At 55.2% G+C, this 26,398-nt stretch overlaps 1 protein-coding gene across 2 annotated transcripts; it reads right to left on the bottom strand.

Moving 5' to 3' along the window:
- Window positions 1-4,445: 4,445 nt before the first annotated feature.
- On the bottom strand, window positions 4,446-25,286 carry PLEKHO2 (pleckstrin homology domain containing O2). 2 transcript variants are annotated; one of them, XM_040970172.1, is made up of 6 exons: window positions 25,175-25,285; window positions 19,728-19,877; window positions 15,430-15,546; window positions 10,272-10,376; window positions 9,399-9,497; window positions 4,446-6,998 (listed from the first exon to the last, which is right to left on the bottom strand). In XM_040970172.1, the coding sequence occupies exons 1-6, from the start codon at window positions 25,184-25,186 to the stop codon at window positions 5,985-5,987; spliced, it is 1,497 nt and encodes a 498-aa protein (XP_040826106.1). In that variant the 5' UTR covers window positions 25,187-25,285; the 3' UTR covers window positions 4,446-5,984. The 2 variants fall into 2 exon arrangements, with proteins under 2 accessions (XP_040826106.1, XP_040826107.1); XM_040970173.1 differs by lacking the exon at window positions 19,728-19,877 and having other exon boundaries at window positions 25,175-25,286.
- Window positions 25,287-26,398: the final 1,112 nt, after the last annotated feature.

The raw sequence follows: 26,398 nt of genomic DNA, 5'->3' as shown, positions 1-26,398 counted from the left end.
CTCGGAGGCATTTACTCCTGGTGTCCACTTTCAGCTGCTTCTGCCAGTCCCTGACCGCCCTCACCCCATGCCCACCTCTGGGCTATATAGGGGCCTTTCCCCTTGGTTCTCCTCTGCTCCACACTGTCTCTGCACTCTGCTCTGCTCTTTGCTCCCTCACCTCCTTTGTTTTTTCTCTCTCTTCCCCTCTCTGCACTCTTTCTGCTCCTACTTTTCTCTGCCCCATGGCTGCACTTCTTGCTGACATAAAGATCATCTCCTGTGGCTCGTTTGAAGTGCTTGGTGTCCTGGGTTTGTGGAGAAAAAAAGCTAACAGCTGTCATGACCAATGCTGAAGGCCAGGCTGGAGCTTCCTCCTTGTCTCCCACGTAGGTTGCAGGGGTCATTGCTGTTTTGTTCAGGAGCATTAGCAAGGGGCTGGGTTGGAAACGGAGCAGCAGAGAAACTGGCATTGAAGCAGCGGCTGAGGCCTCTAGGCCGCAATGCCAACCCTTGAATACTTTCTCTAAGTCGCCTCATTTCATCCTCCACTCCCCACCCCCACCTGCCAGAAGAGATTTTCTCCCTTTGGAGAGGAACTGAGACTCACAGAGGTTGAATGTCTGTTCCAGGTCACACCGCTTCTACACAGAGCATGAAACCCGCTTTCTCCCCGCCACATCTAGTGCTCCCTTAGGATTTGGACTCTTCTGGCTGCCAATCCCACATGTGGTCTCAGAACTAACCAGGCCCAGGTGTAGAGAAAGTCTTTTGGGCTTTTTATTCAGTGAACAAGTTAGCATTGCCTAAAGATTTACTCATTGCTATTAGAAAGGCAGACTCATAGCAAGAAGGGGAGACAGATCTTCCATCCACTGGTTCACTCCCCCAAAGTGGCCTGCAACAGCTGAAGCTGAGCTGATCCGAAGCCAGGAGCCTCCTCCAGGTCTCCCACACAGGTGCAGGGTCTCAAGTCTTTGTGCCATCCTTGACTGCCTTCCCAGGGCACGAACAGGCAGCTGGATGGGAAGTGGAGCAGCTGGGACATGAACCAGTGGCCATATGGGATCCCAGCACTTGCAATGGGAGAATTAGCCAATTGAGTTATACCCCCCCCACCACCCCCCCGCCCCGCCAAGTCAGGATTAAAGTTCCTTTTTAAAGGAACTTTAAAAGGAAACCAAACAAAACACACACATACACTATCCCCCCCCCCCCCCCAGTCTAAAACAGTTAAAGTCCCCTGTGAGTGTTCCTTCCTCCTCTCTAAAACCAACAGGCGACACTAGACGGGCTCAGAGATCCTGATCAGGCCCATCCACCGCCTGATGATTTCCCTGGTGGATTTCTCAGAGAGTGGGCGGCTGAACTTACTGGGGAGGCCAGTATCCCAGGGACCCAGGCCATTGCCAGTTCAGGACATGATGTCACTGCAGGCTGACCTGCCCCAGCCCCACCCTCTCTGACTTGTCCAAAGGAAGAAAGGGAACACTCCCCTGGACCCTCCAATAACCTGCCCGGCCAGGCGTGGGCTGCAGCCAGGCAGCCAGACCCAGTTGGAGGGATCCTGGCCCCCCTCGTGGCCTCGGTTTATGCATCCTCCCTTCCATGCGGCACCTCCTTTGGCCTCTCAGGCCCTGCCATCCCCTCCTGCTTCTACCAGTGGGACCCTCTGGGAAGCCCAGCTGAACTCTGCCAGAGGAAATGGAGAAGCACAGTGTCATAGGTTCCAGCTGTAGCCGCACAGCCGCTGCCGCTGCAGCCACTGCAGTCACTTCCCTTCCCCCATCCTCCCCGGCTGGCTGGGTCGTGTTGCTGAGTTATCCTTATAAGGGAAGGGCCCCTGCTGAGCCTCTCCCTGAGGCTAGGGCTAGCTGGCAGGGAGCAGGCCAGGGCCTCAGGGAGTCTTCTCAGCACCTGGGTGACAGGCAGGTGGATGTACCCTAGGTCCCCTGAGCTGAACATCCACCTAAAGTCACAGACCCTGCAAATAGCAGGAAGCACTCAGTCACAGCCCCAGCCAGCACTTCAGGGTATCCAAATTCTGACACTAACTTTCAGTCCCCCACCTTGCCCTGCCTGGGGACAATTTGCTTAAGTCTCAGTTTCCCAAGTGAGGCCACTGTGCTGACAATGAGAGATCCATGGGCAGAAAGCCAAGTTCCTTGAGCCTTTCCTATGAGGCAGGCCATGGGCTAAGTGCTCCGGGGCAACCCTATGAGGGAGAGCGGAAATAGTCCATTTCACAGACAGGGAAAAGAGAGGCCCAGTGCACCTGAGGCTATGCAGGTTGTGCATGACTCCAAGTCTAACATCATGTTTCCATTTCCTGCAGGAATATTTTTGAAAGAATTTTTAGGACAGCAGAGAGGAATGTCTGCCCTCCACCCTTCCGGGTCACTCAACCTGACAGCCCCGTTTGTCAGGGGTAGGGAAGACAGCAGACGGGACTTAAAGGAGGCACAAAGCCAGAGGCTCCAGACACATAGGACACAGGATGCCGCCAAGGGCCCAGCCTTGGGTGAGGACAGAGAAAGGGGTCACAGTCAGTCTCTCCCCACCAGGTCCTCTCTGTGGGTCCTGGGGCTGGTCTAAAGACAGCCACTGTGTGGTTTGCAAAACTCTTGTTCTGCAACCACCCACAAGAGTCTAGGCCCCTGAGCTGGTGCAGCCTGGGCTCCAAAGGCAGGCAGAGGGAAAGCGCCTTCTCACCACATCCTTCCTCGGCCCAGTGCTGGCCACCAACACCCTCCCCTTCTCTGCCACTGTTCCCTTCCACTGTTCCACACCTCTCTGTGACCTGCATAGGAGGAGGTGGGAGGGCCAAGGGGGTGATGGGATTCCCCTGAGGACCGCCCCCATCGGGTTCTGGCAGGCCACTGGCATGGGGTCACAGCCGAGCCAGCAGGGGAATTCTGGAGGGAGGCAAGGGTCGCAGCCACAGCTGGTCGGCCCGGGGTCAGGTGCTTCCTGTTATGTTGACCGCCAGGTCTGACCAGCAACTCTTGCAGAGGAGAAGGAAGGGAGTCAGCCCTGAGTGGGAGCACAAGGACACTGGGATTCCATTTCTCCTATGGGTGAGAAGACTGAGGCACCCGAGGTTAAGACTCACCCAGAATCTTAAGATGTGCCCATGAAGCCCTGAGGAACTGCTGAGCTACACGGGGTGGGGGAGGGGAGAGACACAGGCAGGGCCCAGCCTGAATGTAAAACACCAACTGGAATCATCATTTTGGACCCTTTTGGAACTATTACAGGAAGCACCATTTCAGCAAGCACGACCAAAGGACACCTACACTTGGGGAGTGTGTGGCGATTTGCCACGTTTATGCACAGCCCTAAGATGTCTCCCGCGAATCGTTTATGAGTTCCAAGACAAGAAAATAGTACAGACATAGTCAGACATCACCCCAAGTGATCAAAGTGAACATTCCCAGGTGCGCACGCTGTCCCCAGAAGTGATACGGAGAAGCCAGGATTCCCACCTCAGCATGAGAAAACCTCAGGCAACCTTCAGGTGAGGAAGGGCAAGTGGGGCAGTGAGCCCTGTGTCCTCCATACATGTGTCAGGATGGGGATCTGGAGCAGTGGCTTCAAACACCACTTGGGAAACCATATCCCATATTGGAGTGCCTGGTTTGAGTCCCAAGTTACCCAGCTTTCCAGCTAACGTGCACCCCGAGAGGCAGTAAGTGATGGCTCATAGAGCTTGGGTTCTTGCCACTCACATGGGAGACCTGGACTGCATTCCAGGCTCTCAGCTTCAGCCTGGCTTAGTCTACCCTAGCCCTGGCCGTTAGCTTGATTTGGGAAATAAATCAGCAGATGGAAAATTTCTTTTTCTACATCTCAAATAAAATAAAAACAAATAAAAGCAACTTTTAAAAAAGTGTCATGAAAGAGACTGTGCAAAGGTTGCAGACTAGAGACTAAACAAGGATGACAGTTGTGTGGGATTCCTGAGGAGGGTGGGGGGGAGGATGGAATGGGGTCAGATGGCAACACTGGAATAAAAACAATACACGGTTTGTATCGGTGTGAACTGTACTAATATGGCTGAATGCATCACGGTTCTAGGAGAGAACACGCCTTCTTTTTAGGAAATGACACCCTGAAGTATTTAGGGATCAAGGACCATGATAACTAACTTTCCAGTGATTCAGGAAAAAACTATGTGCACATGTAAAGGAGAGGAAATGCCCGGCAGAGCAAACCAATACTGTGTTCTTTGTGCTACTCCAATTCCTGAGACTTCACTCTAAGTTTGCAATTACTTCCAAATAAAACATTTAGAAAAACTGTCGAAAGCACCATTCTCTTTGACCCTGGCCCCAGCCTGTGGAAACAAGCAGAGGGAGGGAACTGGCCATGAAACCCAGCTCAGTCTGGCTGGCTGCATTTAGCCGCCTTACCCTTTGCTTCCTAGAGCTGACCCCCACTCCACAGACAGGCCTGGGGCAGAGGAGTTCCATAAAAAGAGATTTATTGCCAAACTTCAAGACAGGTTTGAGGCAGAAGACACTGGGTACCGCCCTCCTCCCTGGACAGCTCCCCTATAGATTCCTGCTCCTCCTCCCCCGCCCCAGGGCCCAGGCTGCCCAGCTCATAGGAACCAGGCAGTGTCGCCCACTAGTCACCTGACACAGGAGGAAATGCGGCCTCCACGTCCTGGAAGCAGGTGGCCTGGCTAAAGCTTCATCCAGCCTGGCTGCTCCCCATGGGGACAAGGCAATCACGTGACTGTGGGCACTTGATCAGTGCTAGAGACAGTAGAGAAGGGCGCAGACAGTGGAATGGAAACCACTTGGTCCAAGGACGGCTTGCTTCGACCCTGCCAAGGAGGGCCACAGGGTGGATTGTCTGTACCTCTTGATTGCTGCCCAATACCCCCAAGAACAAAGTGACAGATCAGCAACAAAGGCGCAGGCCTGCATGGGTGGGCCCCAGTGGGCACAAATGGTAGCCAGGGGAGGGCAGGCAGGCGGCAGTGGGCAGAAAGACCAGGGCATGGTTGCTGCGACCCTCCCTTCCCTTTCCGTAAACAAAAGTGCACAAGCAGGAATCTCCTGCCGGAAGCTGCTCCCACTCACTCCTCCACCCTGCCTCCACATCCCGAGCAGAATGGCAAGGCCTGGGGAACCAGGCACAGCCCCTCAGACCTACAGGACCTCTGCACCTACAAGCTCTGCCCTCGGACCGGCCGTGACAGCAGAATGAAGATGGGACATGGTCCTGCAGCACAGGTAGAGGGGGGATAATACGGAGCAGGGAGGAGCTGGGGGAGGAGCAGGTATCCAGAAGGACCAGGAAGGAAAGGAGAAAATACCTCTTCTGCCAAGGAGTAGCCCACGTGGTGCGGGAAGGGTGAACGGGATGTGGTTTCCTGCTCCAATGTGCTTATATCATTATGTGAAGAAACTACCAGGATCCTGGACCTGTTCAGGCTGAGGAGGTGCTTTGGGGACTCAAACAAATCCACCTGAGGGCAGACTCCTCGTGGCCACCTACCGGTTTTACTGAGGTTGGGCCACGCTAGGGCTCATTTGCAGGAATGTGCAAGGCTGCTACAAGCTGGGCCCAAGGCACAAATGAGACTAAGGGATGTTTCCGGGTGTGAGAGACTGCAGGGAAAACCCTTGCTTTGCAGAGAAGACCACAGGCTCAGAGAGGGATGAACCAACAAAGCCCAAGGCCGCCGTGGCTTCTCAGAACAGGGCCAGTTTCAAGGAACATCAACTACTGGGGCCGAGGCAAGGAGATGACACGACACCCAGGAACCCCTAACACTGTGCCCAAGGCCTAGGACAGGGCAGCCACACAGAGCTCAAAGGTTGGATGGCCAGAATGAGGCCCCCACCTCAGGTGGTGCCTGGCACCAGCGGCCAGGACAGTAAGAACATGAGGAGTCTCTTCCACCTGGCCTGAGGGCCCCTTGGCAGCCTAAGCAAAAGCCCATTCCCAGCAGGGCTGGGCCCAAATGGATGGAACAGGGCAGTTGGCAGGCCCTAAGGTGCACTTCTCCTGTAGAGGGTCACCAGCTCCTTCCGTTTCTCTTTCAGTCCTGCTGCTGGGGCCTCTTGGCCCAGTGCCCCCAAATCTCGCATCTCTTGCAGGACCTGGGTGGCCTGCCTCAGCTGCTCCACAGCCTGGCTGAGCAAGGCCTCGGCACTCGGGGGCGTCGGCTCGCTGCTCAGCATTTTGTTCAGCAGTTTCTCTGTCTCTTCTGAGGCCACCTTCACCTCCAGCTGGGCCCGGTACAGCCGCTCCCCAGGTTGCCTTGGACGCTGTGGGCCATCCCCGAGCAGGTCGCCGAGAGATGAGCAGCGCAGATGGGACTGAGGTGGTAGGTCCCAGGGGTGCGGTGCCGTGGATGCTGCTGTACCCTTTTGGAGAGTTCCGGTGGTGCCCAGGGCCTGGGAGGGGCTGGTAGGTTCAGGACCATCATCCACACCATTCACAGAGATCTTCTCTGGGCCCAAGGCAGGAGTCCCAGGACTGTGAACTGGCCCAGAAGCTGGGGACCTACTCATGCAGGCTTTCAGTTTCTCCGAAAGATTCTTGGGTGGGGGTGCTGGGGGTTCCCCACGCTCCTTGGGAAGGGCCTCAGAGGTTTCAGAGCAGGGCCCCTGGGCTGTCTGTGCACTCTCTGGGGTGGAGGGCTGCTCGGGGCTAGGGTTCTCCCAGCTCACAGTCAGTTTGTCAGGCAAGACGCTGCTGAGCAGCTGCTTAGGGCCTTCATCTTCAGATTTTGGGGTCTCTGGGTCCTGCTGGCTCTCAGGCTTGAACTCGGTGCTGGCTAAATTGGGGGTGGGGGCTCTCTCTGAGGCAGAAATCTCCACCGCATCCTCGAGGCTGCTGGTCTCGGGTGCTGAGGAAGGCTTGGTGGGAGGCATGGGGGGCCGGGGTTTCTCCCGGGGCTGGGTCGTGCTGACATCATTGCTTGGGGCAAATCCCGTAGGCCTGCTGTCCGGAACATCGAGGTCCAGGCGCAAAAGCCCATCAGAAGCTGCACTGGCGACCTAGGGGTGAGGACAGTGAGTGGGCACCACCTTCCTCAAGGAAGTGTCTCCCAGCCCTCCCATAGGTGTCCCAGCCCCAGCCCCACACCCTCTGCTTCTGCTTCCAAGGCTTAGTGATTAGAAGCTAAAATTATTTCCCCATAAATCCTCTCTTCTCTCCGAAGAATTCTCTGTTTGGGACGCACTGGGCAGGTAGGTGGTGCCAGGGTGTCCTCTCTCAGAGGCCTAGCCTGGTACCTGCCAGCCAGCATGACACCTCTAGTGGCAGGGGATGATCCTCTGCTGGGTCCCTTCTTTGCAGTCATTCTGCCCACCACCATGCCCAGCCAGCTGGTGAGGGACCAGGACTCAGTTATAGGACCCTCAATCACCTACACTCAGTCCCTTCTGCTCAGCCTTCCTGGAGACCCGTCCTATCTGCCAATGTAACTGCTCCCCGACCATCACCAACTGTCAGTGGAGAACATGGCACCAGCAAGCAGCTGCTTCCACCGGGCTCTGTGCAGCCAGCCCTGTGATCATGGAGACCCTCTCTCAGGGAGCCTCGGAGACCCTGCAGCAGAGCTGGGCAGCTGGGCAGCTGGCCTTTCCCCTGGTCTTTGAGATGGCAAGGGTCTTGGGTGGGACCTTGACTCCCCTTTAGGCCCATGTGTTCTGGCCCACACATGCTCTCAAGAACTGGGTACCACCACAGAGCCCCCCCCCCAGCACATGCACACACACATCTTCATACAAATACACACATATATGCACACAAATATATACATGCATAATCATCATGCAGACACTCATACATGCTCATGCTCGCACATACAAACATAAGTACACTCATGCAAGTTTATACAAAGCATACACTCACAAACTCACACATGTGTGTGCACATCACACATGTGTGCGTGTGCGCGCGCGCGCACACACACACACACACACACACACACACACACACACTGCTGTCTCCCTCCAAGGCTGCCATCTCTTGTCAGGCAGTCAGACCTCCCTCTTCTCTGGCTCCCTCAGCCACTCTGTGCAGGCTCCAGGAACAGGTTGCCATATCTCAGAAATATACTCTCCACTGCTCTGGGGTCTTCTTGCCCCATGCCTTCCCCCAGGGCACCCCCAACTCTGGACCCTACCTCAGCCTTAAGCTGACTTCAACTCTTAGAAAACAAGTTGCACTTGCAGTTAACTGCCTTTTCCAAAGCCCTGCACGGGGAATTTGCAGCTGCCAACCTGATTTATGACCTGCAAGTCCTGTACCTGTTTCTCTCTGAAGTGCCCTCTCTCCCTGGCTTCCTCTTCCGGAACTCCCCACTGGCTTCCTTCCAGCGCCCCCACCGCAGCACTTGCTGAGGCTCTTTTCTGGCCTCCAAAATCTCAGTTCTGTCATCAGGCCTCCTGTTCTTACCCCTTGCCCACATGGTCTCCCAAATTCTCTATTCCCAGGGCCTCCCGTTGTCTATTCCATAGACTTGAGAAGCTCCTGATGCATTTAACCAGCTGAGTGACTCCCTGGGGGGACCTCCCTTGCACTGCCTCCTGGGGCAGAGAAGGGCTACTTCTCCCCATTCCTTCATGGTCCTCCCACTAGGGTGGGAGGCCCTTAACCCTGCCACTCCAGCCAGAGCCACAAACTGATCCCTGGAATGCACCAACCCCAGCTCCTATACCACAAACTTCCACAACATCCTATCCTCCACCCACAGCTCCCAAGCAGACTCTCGGGCCACACAGCCTACTGGGCACTCCTTGAGCTGTCTCAGCCTCCCATCATCCCACGCGGGAGTCCCCTCGCTCCCAGTGTGCCCCCTGAAGTCCTCCTGCCCTTCCAGGTCAGCCCAGATGCCCGTGGCTCCATGGTCCCTCCTGCCCTGATAAGTCCTCCTCCATACAGAGATGCAGCACAGCATGGCCTGGAGCGGTCTGTGGGCAGGTCAATCAGCCAGCTGGAAGCTGAGCTCTGAAGGCCAGGGACCAGCCTTCTGGGCCTGCTTCCCTCTGGTACCAGCTCTGGCCAAGGGCAAAGCATCCAACACATGAGAAGGCTATGAGCTCAGGGACAGTGAAACCTGCACCTGCACTTCAAAAACATTATAGAAAATGCCTAATGTGAAAATAAGAGGGGGGAAAAAAAAAGAAAGCATGCATTTCAAAAAATGCTTGCAATAAAATAAGCTTTGATTTTTATTACATTTTCCATGAACTTTTTCATGTATCCTTGAAAAACATTTGTCTCCATCACACTTCCTAACTACCATTTAGAAAAACCCATCTCTGCATGGCCTCAGGAAAAAAAAAGTCGGGGGGTGGGTGGGGGAGGAGTCCCTGAGGCCAGTTGCCACCCTAAACAGCTGGGGTCCCTGGATGAACTAACCTCCCCCTATCCAAGCTGCATGGCCTCACCTCCTTTAGGTGGACTCTGGTTGGTGGCCGGCGCCTCTGGCCTCCTCGCACCCGGTCACGCGTCACATGTTCCAGGGCACAGCTCTTGTCTACTTTCACCTGGAAAGAGAGGGGCCAGGTCAGCACCCCCAGGCTTATGGGGGTAACACTCTGGCATTGAGCTGATACAGAAACAGGGTCATTGCCCCCACTGACTGCTGCAGTCTTCTGCATCCCCGCATGGTGCTCTGGGTCCCTATAGCCGCCCTGGTCACCTCAATTGGCCCACTAGCTTCCAATAGACCTGGGGACACTTTGGGGCTTAGCCATGGAAGGAAGGCAAGGCCATGAGCTTCTTCCTGGGACCTGGCCTCCTCTGCTACCCTTCTGTGTCCCCCTGGGACCATCCCAGGAAAAGGTAGCATCTGGCCCCTTGAACTTGGGCATTTGGTAGAATAAGTAGAAGGGGGCACGTATAACTGGGAATCCCTGGATGCTGAACCCTACAGGACCTATTTCCATGAGGCTATGTATGATCGGGGGTAGGTAGTTCCAGGGAGACACATCATCTGTTCCTCAGAGAAGGAGTAGGACTCTATTTCTGTGCCTTCACCCAATCATGTCACATAGAAGGGGACATAGTGTTAGGAGTCAGTGTCCCTGGATATTCAGAGGGCACTTGCTGGGACACACTGGTTGTCCTTGGGTGTCAGCATTCTACAATGCTGCCCCCGGGGTCCACTTTAGCCCAAACAGCTAAAAGTCTAAGCAATTAAGGACAAAATCCCCCTAGAAGATCCTAATCTCATGAGACACCTGCCTGCCCTGAGCCTCTCTGACCATCACCATGGGCACCAGCACAATGACACCAGCTATGGTGGTATGGCAACACACCTCATCAAAAGCCTTGTTCTTGCCCCGGTTGATCCCTTCATTGAGGGCTTTGATCCAGGATTCCTTCTCCTCCCCACTGGGGGCCTGGAATTTGATGTCGCTGACCTGCAGGAGAACCAGGTAAGGTGGAAAGCAGATGTTTAACAGCACTGGAGATCTTACAAAGCTTCCCCCCCAAGATCCCAAAGTTCAATCAAAATGACACCCATCGTTCCTCCACCCTCCACACCAGGGACTGAAGACAAAGGAGAAAGACCTGGCACAGGGAGACCTCCCTTTGCAGCAGCTCGCAGTGGCTCAGAGTGAACTTGGCCCCACCCTGTAGGAAGGGCCCAGATCCAGGCTCACCCTCACCTCAGGTCAGCTGCCTCCCTTCTGGGAAGTTCCCGGCTGACTGCAGCACAAGGCTGAGTTTAACAACAGAGGTCACAGGCACCAGGAGTGTCCACTGGGGAGGCCCACAGGGACAAGCTCATACCTAGCCCTAAGCAAGGCTGGAAAATAGGCCTGGATGCCTAATGTTCCATCATCCCCTCTCTGGCCTTGATTCACGCACTGGGCTCAGCTGCAATCCACCCCACCTTATATACAAAAATGGGAGGCTATTCGGTCAAGGTAGTCTAAGACAGAGCTTGCGACTCCTGACTCTCCACCCCTCCCACACCCACTCAGCTGGGGCTCTGAGCATGTGTGGGGGCCACCTGCAAGGCAGTCAGAGCAGTGAGGCCTCCACCTTGACCCGCTTAGAGCCAGGAAGATCATTTAAAAAAATAAATAAGCCTCTCACTCTTACAATCACCCTCACAGTGGCAATATTCACAGCAGCTAAATGACCCAAGTGTCCATTTATGGATGAACAGAGAAACAAGATGCAGACTCTCCATGTAACAGAGCCTAAAAAGGTTGGGAAATTCTGACCAATGTTACAACACAGACAAACTGAAAACAGCAGGCTGAGCAAAAAAAAAAAAGAACAAGCACAGAAAAATGAAGACCCTGTGATTCCACCTAGAGGTGGGACCTAGCAGTCAGAACTCACAGACTGGAAGCAGAACTGCTGGCTGCCATGGCCTCAGGGGAGAGGAAACGATGTATCATTTTTCAATGGGTACAGTTTCACTTTTATAAGACAGCAAGATCCGTGGAAATGGATGGTGGTACTAGTTGTACAGCCCTATGAAACAGCACTTAAAGACAATCACCATGGTGAATTTTATGCTACAAACATCTGCCTGTGATTTGTATTATTTATTTAATTCAAAGAGAGACAGACAGGCAGAGTTCCCATCTGCTGGTTTACTTCCAAAATGCCTGCAGCAGCCAAAACTGGGCCAGGCTGAGGCCAGGAGCTTGAACCTCTATGTGGATTTCCCATATGGACAGCAGGGACCCAACCCCTTGAACAATTACTGGCTGCACTCCCGGGGTGCGCATTAGCAAAAGAGCTAAGACTAGAAGCTAGGCAATCCTTGTAGGATGCAGGCACCTTGAACTGGTATCTTAACCACTAGGCCAAATATCTATTCCTGACCACAATTTGTAAAAATTGGGGTGAGGGCTGGTGTTGTGGTATAGCATGAAAAGCTGCCACCTGTAATGCAGGCATCCCATATGGGTGCTGGCTCTTCCACTTCCAATCACTTCCTTGGCTGTTCCACTTCCAATCAAACCCCTGCTAACGTGCCTGGGAAAAAACAATAGAGGACAGCTCAAGTGCTAGAGCTCTTGTCACCCACATGGGAGACCTGGAAGAAGCTTCTGGCTCCTGGCTTTAGCCTGGCCCAGTCTTTGCCATTGTGGTCATCTGGGAAGTGAATCAAGAGATGAAAGATCTCATTCTCTCTCTGTGTATGTGTGTGTGTGTCTCCATCTCTTTTTGTAACTCTTTTGAATAAGTAAATAAAATCTTTAAAATATATACTTAAATCAATAATATGAAGTAAAAATTGGGGAAAACAATAAGGTGTCTAGAGTGCTGCGTGGAGCTGGGCAGAGTGACACTAAGGAACAGGAATCCCAGAAACTTGCCTTTATGAAAACTGGTAAATCCACCTCCTACAAAGCAAGGCTGGGGAAGCACAACCATGCAATCCAGGGCCTAGCACACAGTAGGCACTCAAGAAACAGTCACTGAATGAATGAGCCAATGAATGAATGAACTGGTTCCCAAGTTCCCTGCCCCCCTCTCCTCACTTTCTTTGGGCTGGCTGCCTACTCTCTGACCTCAACATGCCCTAGTTCTTTGTCGGTGGTGGCCAGCCTGCCCAGCCCCCAGGCTGGTGTTAGATGGCGCCTTGCTCCCGCCACTCTCCCGGTTATGTAACACCCCTGGGTCAGCCTGGCCCCCTCAGCATCTTCATTATATAACTTCCTCCTGGCTGCCAGCCTCCTCCTCCAGGGCCCAGGGTCCCACCCACTCCCCCAGGCCGGGCCACAGCCAAGTGTTCATTTGCATGACCAGGGTAAACTCAATCCTGGCTGCAGATCCACAGTGAAGTCAGGAAACTCCAGGGTGCCGTGGCAACTGCCTCTAGGACCAGCCATTGGACCCACTGGGGGCTCTCAGGGAGGGGCCACACCACATCTGGGGGCTACCAAGGCTACCCAGCCATGTGACATGGGTCACAGGGCTGGTCCCTCTGACCCCAGCTGCTGCTCCTGCTCCAGGCTTTTGGCTTGCTGGGGCGCCTGTGTGGGGAAGGAACTGACATCCCAGAGAGCTTGAGAAGTACTGAGCAAGCTCAAGAGGGCAGCTCCCAATGGTCAGATGCACCAGTTCTCCTGTGAAGCCTCAAAGGGACAAAAATAGGATTACTGGATCCAACTGACAAGACCTGTCCCTTCTCCACAAGCCCAGCCCACCTGAGGGCAGTAACTGGGAAGGTGTGGGCTCCCGAACACCTACCCTGCCCTAGAAGACATAGTGTATAGCAAAGAGTCCCGGCAAGAAGAAAGGCAAGGCTGTAAGGGACCCAGCTCTAGTTGAGGGTGCCCTGTCATCCTGGGTTGAAGGAGTCTGACATCCCCATGGATGCTCAGAATAGGAACAACTGGGACATCAACAAGTTGTGTCCCATAGGTCCACAGGCCTCACAGATCCCTTCTAAGAGCTCCAGGGACATAGGCCCTGCGAGGAGCTGAGAGGCTCACAGGACTGGCCACAGAGCGAGCCTGGGAAAGGGAGAAGGACAAGATGCCAGGGAGGAAAAGGGGGGAGGGGAAGGAGACAGGAAAGGGCCAAGCTGGCCAAGACCAGCAGGACAGCAGGGCCCAGCAGCGGCCACCCTGCTTCCTGGCAGCGTCTGCCTGTGACCTCATGGCCAGGGGTGTGGGGATGGAGAGGCAGGGGGAGGAGGCAGGCAAGACACTGGAGTCTTTGTTTATTTGATTAGAAGTGGGGAGGAAAAAAAAGGCAGCCTTAGGAGCAGACAGTCAAGGTCACATGACCTCCACACTGGCCTGCCTCACTGAAGATGGGGAACACCCAGGCCGATGGGAAAGGCAGAGGACAGCAAGAGGCAGTGGGGGACGTGGGTCCCTGGGCCTGGTCCACATCTCCCTTCTGGGCCTCTCTCTTCCTGTGTGAGCTTCTGGGACTGTAACGGACAGACACCCAGCACCAGGGTCAGCTGTTCCACCGGAGGTCCCTACTACCTGCCTCCAGCCTCACTTCCCCACTGGTTGCTCCCAGCATCACCCCAGAGCCAGCCTGGACTCTCAGGAGAGTTAGGGGAAGGGGAGAGTGCTGGCTGACACTGCTGACAAGGAGCTGTTCCACCCTAGGCTGGCTCGGGCCACCTCCCCACCACCAGCTGATTCTCAGAGCGAGGGAAAGAGGTAATCATGCAGCAGCAAGGGCACCACTTACACACCCTGAGAGCCACACGCCCAGCCAGGCCCCGGCACCTGCACAGGCAGTACATACACAAGAGCCAGACCCCTGCGTAGAATCTCTCTCCCAAACACACATTCACACACTCAGCTTGCACTCAGAAAAGAAACAAGTCTCTGGGACCAGTTAGGGGCTCCAAGGCCTAGAAAATCAAATGGGGACCTGCCACAGCAGATCACAAGCAAAGCCTAGACCCCTGTTGGACCCTGGGACACATCCTCCAGCTCCCCATCACTGGCCTGGTACCTTGCTGGTCTCAACACACTGCAGAGCAGGACACAGGGTTCAAAACATTACAGTCTCTGTCATGCCGCCATCTTTTGGGGCCACATACTTACCTGGCGGAGATGGTGGCGCCTTAAAAAAAAAAATTAGGATCTCCAGGGCCCAGGAGCACAGGGACTACAGGACACTGAGGTCCTAGCTGTTAAAGCTGGGGAGAAGCGGAACAGCCTCCAACAGGCCCAGACCAGACCTGTTCCCCAGCCCCCAGCCTCTGTGACTCAGCCCCGCTCTGCTACGCTGCACATGACAGGCAGCGCTTGGGGTGAGGTGTGGCGACAGCTGGCGCGAGGTGCTATAGCCACTGGCCTCCAACCTGAAAGCCTTCTTGACATTTGTGAAGGCAACCGTGTGGTGACACCTACCAGACCCTGACCCAAGAAAGGCTGCACCTACTCATGAAGCCGGGCCTGAGGAAGATTCTCCCAACCTGGCTATGGCCACAAAAGAAAAATGCAAGGAGAGGGAAGTTGGGGTGCGCTTCCTAATGCTGAGCCCAGGGCAAAGGCAAACAGAGGCAGTCCATCCGGAAGGCTTGGGGTGGGAGAGGCCGCATCTTTCTCCTTTGGCCTAGACTCCATCAGACTGTCAGGAGCTGAGGAGGTGGAAACCACACACATATCTTTGTTAGCTTCAGTCCTGAGCCTCCTGCATCTGGGATGTGGGGAAGGCTAAAGGCCCAACTTCCCAAAGGCTATTGTCCAACCACAGCCCCAGAGGGGAGGGCCACATCTGGAAGGGAAAGGAGACAGGAACCCTCTTCTCACTCCCCACCAGCCAGTTCCTGGTGGAGTTTGGCAGAGGGATGTTTCCAAGGCAAAATGAATGAAAGGTCCGCCCTATGGCAACCACCCAGCCTCAGCTGCACTCCAACAGGCAGGTCCAGGGGTGTGACCTGGCTCTGCCTTCTGCGGGTAGGGTCATCTTCGCAAGGGGCCCAAGGCCTACAGAAAGGTCAGGCAGCAGCAGCAGGCACCTGCCTACCTTGTTCCCTGGCGATCGTAGCAGGATGAAGCGGTGCTTCCGCTTGAGAAGGGCACGGAGGTCCTGGCATTTCTCATAGCTGCCCAGCTCCACCGTCTCCACACACTTCTGCTCGTCCTGGGGAACAAGAGACAGGAAGGACTTGAACCAGTCACAACCAGACCCATCCAGACCCTTGAGCCCAGACCTGGATCCCATTTGGTGAGGACCTCTCAGTCAGAGGGAAGACCCCAGACTACCGATCCAGCAGCAAGAGGTTATATTCAGAGGCTGGAAGTGCAGAGTGTCCAGGAGGTACCCAGTGGAGGGCAGCCTGCAAGACTCCAGATGAGGCACCTGGCCTACCCAGTGGTCAGGACAGAACACAGCTTCCTCCCAGCCCTGAACCCTAGGCTCTGCCAAGCAGGGGCCTCTTCTGAAGCTGGCCGGGATGATGGTAGCCCACTGGGTCCTCTTCAGGGGAAATCTACAGGAGCGGGAACAACTTCCTGGCGTGGCTCAGACTTATCCATCCTGGGCAATGGGAGTGCAAGGAAGTGAAAACAGTAACAGCCCTGGAGACTGGTTAGCAGGTGTCCCACAGCAAGCAACCTATTGCTTGGATGGTCTTGATTTCTCCTGGAGAGCCTAGACCCTCAACCTCTACCTCCTTTTCTGGACAGAGAGAATGGGGTTCCTGGTGACGTGATCTGCTCTAGGGGCACAGACCTCAAGACAAGGGCCAGAGCCCAATTGATACTATCACCCACTGACTCCATGTGCTGGGCCCCTGCCCAGCCCATCACAGACACCCTCATCACGGGCTTGAGCACTGACTCCTCCACAGCTTGCTCTGTGCAGCCGTAGTCAGCAGCCAGCAGCACTAACAACAGCTGAGAAACCTGTTAACGACTGCAAATTCTTAGGGACGCAGCCGTAGTGTAGCAAGGTAAAGCCACTGCTTCAGATGACAGCATCCAATATGGGTGCTAGTTTATGTCCCAGCTGCTTCATTTCCAATCCAGCTTCCTGCTAACAGCCTGGGAAAAGCAATGGAAGAAGGAACAAGTGCTTGCATCCCTACCACCCATGTGGGAGACCCAGATGAAGCTCCTGGCTTCTGGCTTCAGCCTGGCCTAAGCCCTGAGCTGTTGCAGCCATTGGGGGGGGGGGTGAACCAGCAAATGGAAGCTCTTTATGTGTCTTTCTGTCTCTCTACAATTCTAACTTCCAAAGAAATAAATCTTAAAGTAATCGGAATCCCTGTGCCCAGCACGGTGGCCTAGCAGCTAAAGTTTTTACATTGAACGTGCCAAGATCCCATATGGGTGCTGGTTCTAATCCCAGCAGTTCCGATTACCATCCAGCTCCCTGCTTGTGGCCTGGGAAAGCAGTCAAGGACAGCTCGAAGCCTTAGGATCCTGCACCCATGGAGGAAGTTCCTGACTCCTGGCTTCAGATTGGCTCAGCACCAGCCATTGTGGTCACTTCGGGAGTGAATCATTAAACAGAATATCTTCCTCTCTGTCTCTCCTCCTCTCTGTATATATCTGACTTTCCAATAAAAATAAATAACTCTTAAAAAAAAAAAACAACTCCAAGACCTGGGCCCGGCATGGTAACCTAGTAGCAAAAGTCCTCACCTTGCATGCACACCACGATTTCATATGGGAGCCAGTTTTAATCCCAGCATCCAGCTCCCTGCTTGAGGCCTGGCAAAGCAGTCAAGGATGAGCCTTGGGACCCTACACCTGCATGGGAGACCTAGAAGAGGCTCCAGGTTCCTGGCTTCTGATCACCTCAGCTCCAACTGTTGCAGCCACTTGGGGAATCAATGGACAGAAGATCTTCCTCGTTCTCTCTCCTCTCTGTATATGTAACTTTCCAATAAATAAAAAAATTCCCCCCCAAAAAAAGCAAGATTTGAGCCCTGCATGTTGGTTCAATGGTTAAATCTTCTCTTTGAAGTGCTATAAATCTGTTCTGCCTCTCCAATAAAAATAAATAAATCTTAAAACAAATAAGGAAAAAAAAAAAAAACAAAAGCCTAGGCAACTTCAACTTCAACACCCATTACATCAGGCTCTCTAGAGTGGGAGGCCGATACTTTGTGGCCAAGGTGGGTAACCCCTGACGGACACTAGCCCCCGGTACAAAGGGCTCCGAAAACCAAAGCAGGCTCAGGTCTCCCATCCAGGTTCAATCACTTATCTTTTCAACCATTTTCACTTGTACGTGTCTTTTTCCAACCTTTAGCCTTCCAGCCCCTCTGGGTTCCTCCATTCAACACAACGGCTAGGAAAACCCATCCGTAGTAGGAAACTTTCCTGCATTCTGTGCCTGGACACTCTAACTTCTTCAGGCCCCCACTGTTCCCTGCTGGGGACAGACAAAAACTTCTAGAACACCTGCAGGATATAGACACCCACCAGGGTGCCAAGGGACACAGCCTGCGGGAAAAGCGCATCTCTCTCCACACACACACACACACACACACACACACACACACACACACACACACACACACAGTGAGAGCATCCAGGGCAGGTAGCTCACCTGCGTCAGGTCCATGGCCTACCCAACTAAACCAGCACTGGCCCCAGGGCACCACAGCCTGCCTAGCTCCCCATAGCTGCAGATCCCGGGTCATCATCTGCCGCCCCCCTAACTCTACCCGAAACGCTGAATCATCCTGGCGCTCCGGTAGTTCAGAGGCTGAGCCGGGGAAACATCTTGGGAACATCACAGTCCAGAACCTTCTCTCACTCACTCCGTACAGCAGAAAGAATTGTGCTAACAGAGGTTGCTCAACTCCGACTCCAGCCAGGCGCCCCACCACTGACAGCTGAGTTCTTGAAATGGCATTTAGGTTTCTCAGGATGACCTCTTTTTGTTTTTTTTGTCTTCTCAAGCCTGATCTGGACACACTGCTGCTTCCCAGCAGCAGCCAGATGTGGTGAGGCAGTCCAGCACACATCGGGCAGAGCCTGGCGAGCTGAAAGCTGATGGCCTGTCACTCAACTCTTGTGGCAGCTGGCACTGGGGGAAGCTGTGACAACCCCCCTTTATTGATAAAAATATCCTCCTCCTGCCACGTTTGCAGCTGTGGCATATCCTAATTTGGCCAGAGCAGCAGGATGAAGCATCTGGGGATAGTCTGTCTCCCCCACCCACATCCCTGGTACTCCTGCCATCGTTTCTCTGACCCCCCCCCCCCCAACTTGACAAGTTCCCCAAATCTAGCAGGAAAGATCAAGGTGCTTCAGAAAGGCAGCTCGGAATCTTTCCAAACTGCCCAATCTTTTTTGGCCTGGGACTACACTGTCCTGGCCAAGATGCCCTGAAGCAGGAGGAAGAGGCTGGCTCCTCCTCCTGCCCCTTTCTCTCCCCGGGACCAGCTCTTCCTCATACATTTCATCTGTCAAAGGCACAGAGTGACACAGTCCCCAAGCCCATAACAAACAGCATCCTCAAGGAGAAGCTACTTTTGTGCCTAAGCCCTCGCCTGGAATGTTACTCTCTCTTAGATGCAATGCAAGTGGGCCTGGTTGTCAAATGCCAAGTCTGCTGACACCAGAAGGCGCTCAAGACCTGATGTGAGAAGAGACCAGTAATATATGGAGGCCCAAGGGTAGAAGTGCCCACTGGGAGTTAGATGTAAATGGACTGAGAACAGGGGAAAGGTCAGTCTGGTGGGACAGGACAGCCTGACAAGTGACTCGGAGCCACCAGGGCAAAGTCCATTCAGGCTAAAATCCTCTGTCGAAGACGGCAGAGAGCATTTGACATATTTGAGCATTTCCACCAAAAACGTATCTTGCTTGGCCTGACTCCCCCGCTTGATGTAAGATGCTGAACAATTACTGGCCGTTGGGAACTTCAGCATCCTCTTGGGTAAGATACAGCATGTCATCCACTCTTGTGTGATCCCTGCCAATGCCTTAAGCAAGGGATGTAAGAGTTGCCAACAAGTGTGAGTCCCAACTGCTGCTCCTAACGCTAGGGCAACACAGAGCAGGCTTCAGCCCTGGACATCAGTCGCAGGGCACCTTGCTCTAGGACAAGAAGTTAACAGAGGATGGGTAGACAACTAATGAGACACAAACCAGATGCACATCTAGTTCAATGGTTTAGTGAACTGCGTTCCCACCCTAGGGCACAGAGATCCACAGGTTAGGCCCTGGTGCAAGGGGCACAGAGCGTACCAAGTGGATCAGGTCTTCAATCCCAGGCTGACTCCTCCTGCTGACCTAGGCTGTCCTCATCTTTGTCCGTTTGCCCCCTTAACATCTCAAACTCACAGCCAAGCAGGTGCTCACCTCATTCTCATAGACCAGCAGCTGGGCCTGGCAGAGAAGCAGGTAGCGGTCTTTCCAGAGCCCCAGGAGGCCTCCGCTGCTCTTCTTGATCCAACCAGCCTTGTCCGCAGTCCGTGTACTCTGAGGCTTCTCGCCCCCATCCTTCGTGCCCTGGAAAACAGTACCAGGACATGCTAGGAGAACTGCTACCACGTGGCTACACGGTTCATGTGCTATACAAGGGATGTGGCCATAGGATAAGCACCTAATGACATCATGGTTTATGAGCGTCCCCACAATCCCCAAGGCAGATTTTGCTAATCCTATGTCAGAAATAATGACAGTACCAACAGCAGCTGTAGTGATAACAGCAGCAGGCACCTTGCACTGAGTCACTGTATGACATTTTTGCACAAGCAGTCTTGTTTTTTAAAAGTTGTATCTATTCAGGAGGCAGAAAGACACACAAACAGATGAACAGAGAGATGGCTCCACGAGCTGCTTCACTCCCCTGAAATGCCTGCCACAGCCAGGGCTGGGCCAGGTTGAGGCCCAGAGTCAAGAATTACAGTACCAATTATCCCACTTGGGTGGCAGGGACACAAGTACTTGAGTCATCACCACTGCCTCCCAGGGTGCACACTAGCAGGAAGTTGCAATCTGGAGCTGGATCTGGAATTCAAACCTAGGCACTAGCTCTGGAATGCGGTAACATAACCAGGGCCTTAACCATCAGGCCAAAAACCACCTTCCATCATCTCATTTAAACTGTTGTAACCACCTCCAAGGTAGCAAGGTTGTCACCCACATGCCATGGCAAAGTGAGATGGCTCAGAATGGAGAACCGATGGGCTGAAGGGACAGAGTCCTGATTCAGCACAGATCTCCACCCCTGCATTTTCCCGCTCCACCCTACGGTCAGCGAGGGGACTGGGCACTTGTAATGTGGTGGAAAAATAAAATCACACAGCCCTTGCCCTCGTGGTGGGGAGAGGGAGGAGGTGAACACACAGACACGTGCACACGTGACCCAGTGGGCAGTGCTGCGGAGGACACAATCAGGGAGCAGAGAGGAGCCCTGCAGACCCTGTCTTGTTCCCATCCAAGACCCACGACCTGCCTGGGTTCCTGGGTAGCAGGTACCTGCCTATCAGATGGTGTCAGTTCATCTCTGGGCCCCCTGCCTTGTTCTTGTATACAGTATTAACACTCAAGAAATAGCTATGAACTGAAAATAAAGACGCACCCAACTGCTTTGTAATCAACTGCTATGGAGTGAACTCGGAGCAGAGAGTGGAAGAGCAACCGCCAAGAGTAAGACAGACTCTAGAAGCTGCCAGAAGGAAATCGGCACTGACTAATTTTGACTGTGCTGTCATTTACATAAAACTCCAAAAAAGGGGGCCTGAAAAAGAGACACACCCCTCCCCAGGGACACTCCAAGGCCACAGCTGCCTCTGGCAGGACAAGCCCAGACCTAGAGGCCAGGGTTTCACCCCTTCATGACATGGCACACCCTGGTGGTAGAGGGTCTAAGCTTTGGAGCCCAACTCAGGCAGAGCAGACGCAAGCCACTTAACCTCGCCAAGCCTCAGTTTCTCCATCTGTGAAATGGAAACACTGACAGAAGTTGTAAAGAATAGAATTTCTTAAAGGCAGAGACTTTTGTTCACTATGGTGCCTATACAGTGCCCAGCACACAGTAATTGCTCAATAAATGTGTTCACTGGTATCCCCTCTGGCTCTCAGGGACCCCCCCTTTCCAGGTTTAATTCCTAATTCAAGGTGAGGCCCTTCTGGACTGCAGCTGGTAGCTTCAGATGTCTGGAAATATGGGACCTCTCCCTAACTTACAGACAGTAAGAGAAATGAGGGTGCAGGAAGTTCTGGATGGTCCTCCTAGATAGAGCGGAAAGAGGAAAATAGAGGCTGATCACCCTGTCCAGGGCAAGAGGGGACACCAGTGCCCTCCAGCAAGCAGCAGGTACCTCCAGCCCATCTCGCATTCAACTGCACCTCCCCTCACAGCTACTGCGACCATATATTAGGTGGCCCCTGTAGCCTGTCACAGGCCAGGGCTTCAAGAGAGGAACTAGGCAAGTGGTGCCCCCACCCCACGTTTCACACATTCACACCCTTCCTATTAGCAGCTGTAGTCGTTGGCCACCGCCTAGGCCTCCAAGCAGAAGGGGAGACTTAGTCTTCCGGAAACAAAGACTGGGGAAATAATGCAATGTGGGTAAGGCACTGTCATTCACGACACTGGCATCCCAAGCATGGGAGACTGCTAGTTCGAGTCCTGGCTCCTCCATTTTTAGTCCAACTTCCTGCTATCTGGCTCCTGGCTCTGGCCTGAGAAAACAAGGCATGAGGAACTGCAAAGGGACAGAGGTGGGGGTGTAGTTGCTGCCAGATCTTCCATCTCTGAACCTTAATCTCAGCCTTTGATTTTCAGGGGGTCCACCCCCACCACCACCATGTGAGTGCAATCTTTCTGAACATCCTTTACCCAGGGACCCCTGCCCACCTCTCCCGTAGCCCACAGACTGGAGAGCTGTAGCCCTGCTTGTAGTCTGTGTGCAACACACCTTCCAAGGCCAGGCCCTTGCACGGATGAGCACTCAACAGGGTGGGACTGAGCAGCACTACACTTTGGGAGGAGAGGGGAAAGAACATGCGAGGGGGTACAGATGGTGTGAACCACAGCCAGGCTATCCTACTGGAGGCCTGGCCAGAGGCCAAGGTCCCACTGGCCTCCAAACTTACCCCCTCAGACCTCCTCCCGCCAGGGGGCCTGGCTGTGTCCCAGAAGTTTTAATAAGGGGCCCACCCCTTGGCAGAGTTCACAGGGGAGGTTTTGTCCTGCTCAGCCCAGTTTCTCGGCCCTCCTGTCCGCTTAGTGCCCAGCGGACTGCTCTTCTTCCTGTTTTGCCTCTTTCCCTCCCAGCCGTCCTCCCTAGGCCTCCCCCTGCCTGCTAGGAGCAGCTCCTAGTGCTCCCCTAGGCACAAGCTTGGCTCCCTTTTGCTCTGCCATGGGGCAGTCTCTGGATCTCTCTCTCTCTCTCTCTCTCTCTCTCTCTCTTTCTCTCTCTCTCTCTCTCTCTCTCTCTCTCTCTCTCTCGTGTGTGTGTGTGTGTGTGTGTGTGTGTGTGTGTGCATGTGTATGTGTGTTTTAAGTCAGGTCCCCATACACAGTGGAGACAGATGGAAAGCCACAGAGCAGAGGACAGAAAAGATCAGCCGCTGTCTCACAAGACTGGCAGCTTTTAACAGTCTTTGCCCGGTGATGCTCCGACCAACTCTCTAAGAACCCAGCGAGTCACAGAGCTGGGAGGCTCAGGCTGTGCCTGGGGGGACACAGAAGGGTTCCACTTAAGGAAGTCTTTAGGAGATGGAGTGGGATCCCCTGCTTGAGAGGACTCCAGCCTGTAGGGGTGCTGGGGGGAAGAGCTCGGGGTTACTCTGGAAAGTCCCTGCAGGCAGCAGAGTTTAGAGCAGAAAGAAAAAGAAAAAAAAAAAAAAAGAGATAGCAAAACTCTACCAAGCCCTTTAGGAAGGGTGTCTCCAGACAGCACAGCCTAGAAAAGGCCAGAGATGAGCTGGGTGCCCTGTGTGTCTTCAACGGGCAAAAGCAAGCAGACAGCCAGGAGCTGACGGAGGCCAAGCCAGAGAGGCCCCGACTACAGGCGGGCAGGGGCAAAGCCACAGGGCGGAGACAGGAAAACCTGGATCTGGGGTTCCCAACCTGGTACCAGTGGCAGCAGTGGGATCCTCCCCCCAACATCTGCAGCTCTCAGATCTGTTGCACACACACACACAGACACACACACGACCCCATGGCTGACCAGCACACTCTCATTGTACAGATGTGCACACCAAGGCCCAGGGAACACAGCACACAGACACTTAGCAGCCAGGTCAGTACCTCTTTCCCAAGCCCCAGCCAGGATGGGGACTACCAGCCCACTGCACACACTGGTGGTCATTGAGACAGAGGATGGTCAGGACGCAAGACAGAAGACGCCCAGAGCAGACATGAGGAATCTAGGTGATGCAGGTGGCCTGGGCTCTTGGGGTACAGCAAGTGATGTTGATCTAAGAGACATTTTAGGGAAACCAAACCAGAGTCCTGGTGTATTCAAGACTGGAGGCATCTGACAGTCAGAGAGGCACAGTGTTAAAGACTCGGGGCCAGAAGGCACAGGGGACTGGGCAGAGCCCAGGAGAACTTCCTATAACTGGAGGGGAGCAGAGCCTGATCAGGAGATGGAGCAATCTCGAGCCACATCCTCCAGGAGCAGGGGAGAGGCCGAGCGAGGAGCAGGAGCCCAGCCCTCACAGCCAGCAGCCCCACCCGGGACAGTGAGCAAGAAACCACAGCAAAAACACACTGGCCTGTCCTTGCCCCCTCCTCCACCCACTCAGTAGGAGAGGGGGCCACAATCACATCATCAAGCCCTCGGGGGAGGAGGCTAAGCCTCGGGTTTTATAGAAGAGGAAACGCAGGCCGGGAGGGGAAGTGACTTATCTACCACCCCACAGAATCGCAAGGCCCAGCCCAGGAGGGAGCCCCTACGACAAACAGCCAGGCTGTTCCTGGACAGTGGCCCAGAAAACAGGGAGGTGGGACCCAGAGACTGCAGCAGCCTGCCCCTTCCCCTGCCCCAGGAGAGAAAGTTTCATCTCCTAACATCCCTCCTCCCCTAGACAGATACATCATCCCCTTGCCTTGGGCTGGGAGGGGAAGCAGCTGGGACCCCCCCCCCACACACACACACACGCACCCACGGGATGAGAAGCAAAGTCACTTCCTGCTAGAGGCTGTGGGCCCCTCTTGATGTATTTATTCACTCCGTGGGCATACATTAAGTACTAGATATTTGGACGATGGTGGCAAGGGGGGCAGGATGAGTTTGCAAGCCAAGAGCCGGGGTCAGAGTGCCCAGCTCCTGCCCAGAACTAGAGTGTCAAGAGCAGGTAGAGGGATGCTCAAGGTATTGCAGGTGCAGCCCCTAGCCTCCCCACCCCAGCATGGGTGGGAGTCTCAGCTAGTGTGAGCTCCCAGGGATGGGATGTTGGGCAGGGGACAGGGTAGGTATAAAAGTGGCATCACCGGCTTCTCAGACACTCTTACCATTAGGCATATCTTTGCTACAGAACTCTACACACAGATACACAAGTCCGCCCCCCACCCACCCAGAATCCGACCTGGCAGGAGCAGGGAGTCAAAACTAACCCAGGCCACAGCCAGTAACTCATCAAAGTGGCTGAAGCCTCAGTCTCCCAGTCAATCCAATGGGAACAATAACAGCTCCGATGCCCACGGTCGCTGAGAGCCAAGACATCATGAAGGAGCAGGCAGTCCGTACCTCGCCCCTGCCTCATCTGCCTACAGAGGAGCAGGGGAGCGGGCAGGAACGAGGAAGGCCTTCCCGGGACCCCAACGCAGCTCCCCGCCCGGCCCTCACCTCCTCCTCCATGGAGAGTCCGCCCAGCTCGGCAGCTCGGCTGCTCACTCCCGGCGCCCCGAGGGCTCTGCTTGTGTTCTTCACGCCCCGCCGGGCGGCGGCTCCCGGCGCTCTGTCCCGCCGGCCGCCCGGGGCCCAAGAAACTTCGGGAGGGCGGGGCCGGGGGCGGGGAGAGGCTTCCGGGGGCCAGGGGCGGAGCCCGGGCAGAAAAGGGGACACCAACTGGGCAGGTTCGAGAATCAGAGGGACCGGGTATGGCTGAGGGCGGGGCAAGGGCGGGACCAGAACTGGGGCGGGGCCTACTCCGGGGCGGGGCCTACGCCGGGCGGGACCGGACCGAGACCCCGAGCCAAGGACAGGGATTGGGGCGGGTCGAGGATGGAGCCTGAGCGGGGGGCGGGCCTGAGGCGTGTGGGCGGAGTCACTCTGGGAGGGGCGTGGTGAGGCGGAGTCTGAGCGGAACGGGACCGGAGCTGTGGGCGGGGCCGCGGCGGGGCGGGGCCGGAGCTGTGGGCGGGGCCGCGCCGGGGCGGGAGCTGTGGGCGGGGCCGCGCCGGGGCGGGGCTTGCTGGGGCGGGGCCGGGCGTGTGTCGGGATAGCGGAGACCGAGCGGAGCTCCACCGGGGCTGGGCGGGGAAGGGAGCCGGGCGGGGAAAGAGCCGGGCGGAGCGGGCTGGGGAGAGAAGGCAGCGCCGGAGGGGACAAGGCTGCGCCTGAGTATTGGCTGCCCACGACGCGGCTAGGGCGGGGGCCGAGGCTTCCGGCCCTGTGTCCGAGGCGCGAGCGCGGGCGGGGCCGGGCGGGGTCGCATGGAAGGCTGCGGTGGAGGAGGCTGCCAGGGGCCGGGGGATGCGGGACCAGCATGGACCCACACATGCTGCCTGCCAGGGGCCGGGGGATGCGGGACCAGCATGGACCCACACATGCGGCCTGCCAGGGGCCGGGGGATGCGGGACCAGCATGGACCCACACATGCGGCCTGCCAGGGGCCGGGGGATGCGGGACCAGCATGGACCCACACATGCGGCCTCCTCACGGCTCTTCCCCGAACCCGGGGCCCTTGGGCGGAGTCCGGCCCCGAACTTAGATCTGTGTCCAGAGGATCGTGTAACGCGAGCTCCTGGGGCTGGCAGTCTGGACCCTGGGTCCTTTGCGGATCGGGGAGGTGGGGGGCTGCCCCTTGGTTCTAGTGGGGGCCTCATGCGCAATGCTCTCCTGCCCTTC

This window comes from Ochotona curzoniae, unplaced genomic scaffold (genome assembly GCF_017591425.1).
Source record: "Ochotona curzoniae isolate NIBS_2020 unplaced genomic scaffold, NIBS_Ocur_1.0 scaffold_4701, whole genome shotgun sequence".
Taxonomy (NCBI): domain Eukaryota; kingdom Metazoa; phylum Chordata; class Mammalia; order Lagomorpha; family Ochotonidae; genus Ochotona; species Ochotona curzoniae.
This window is presented reverse-complemented; position numbering and strand designations above follow the sequence as displayed.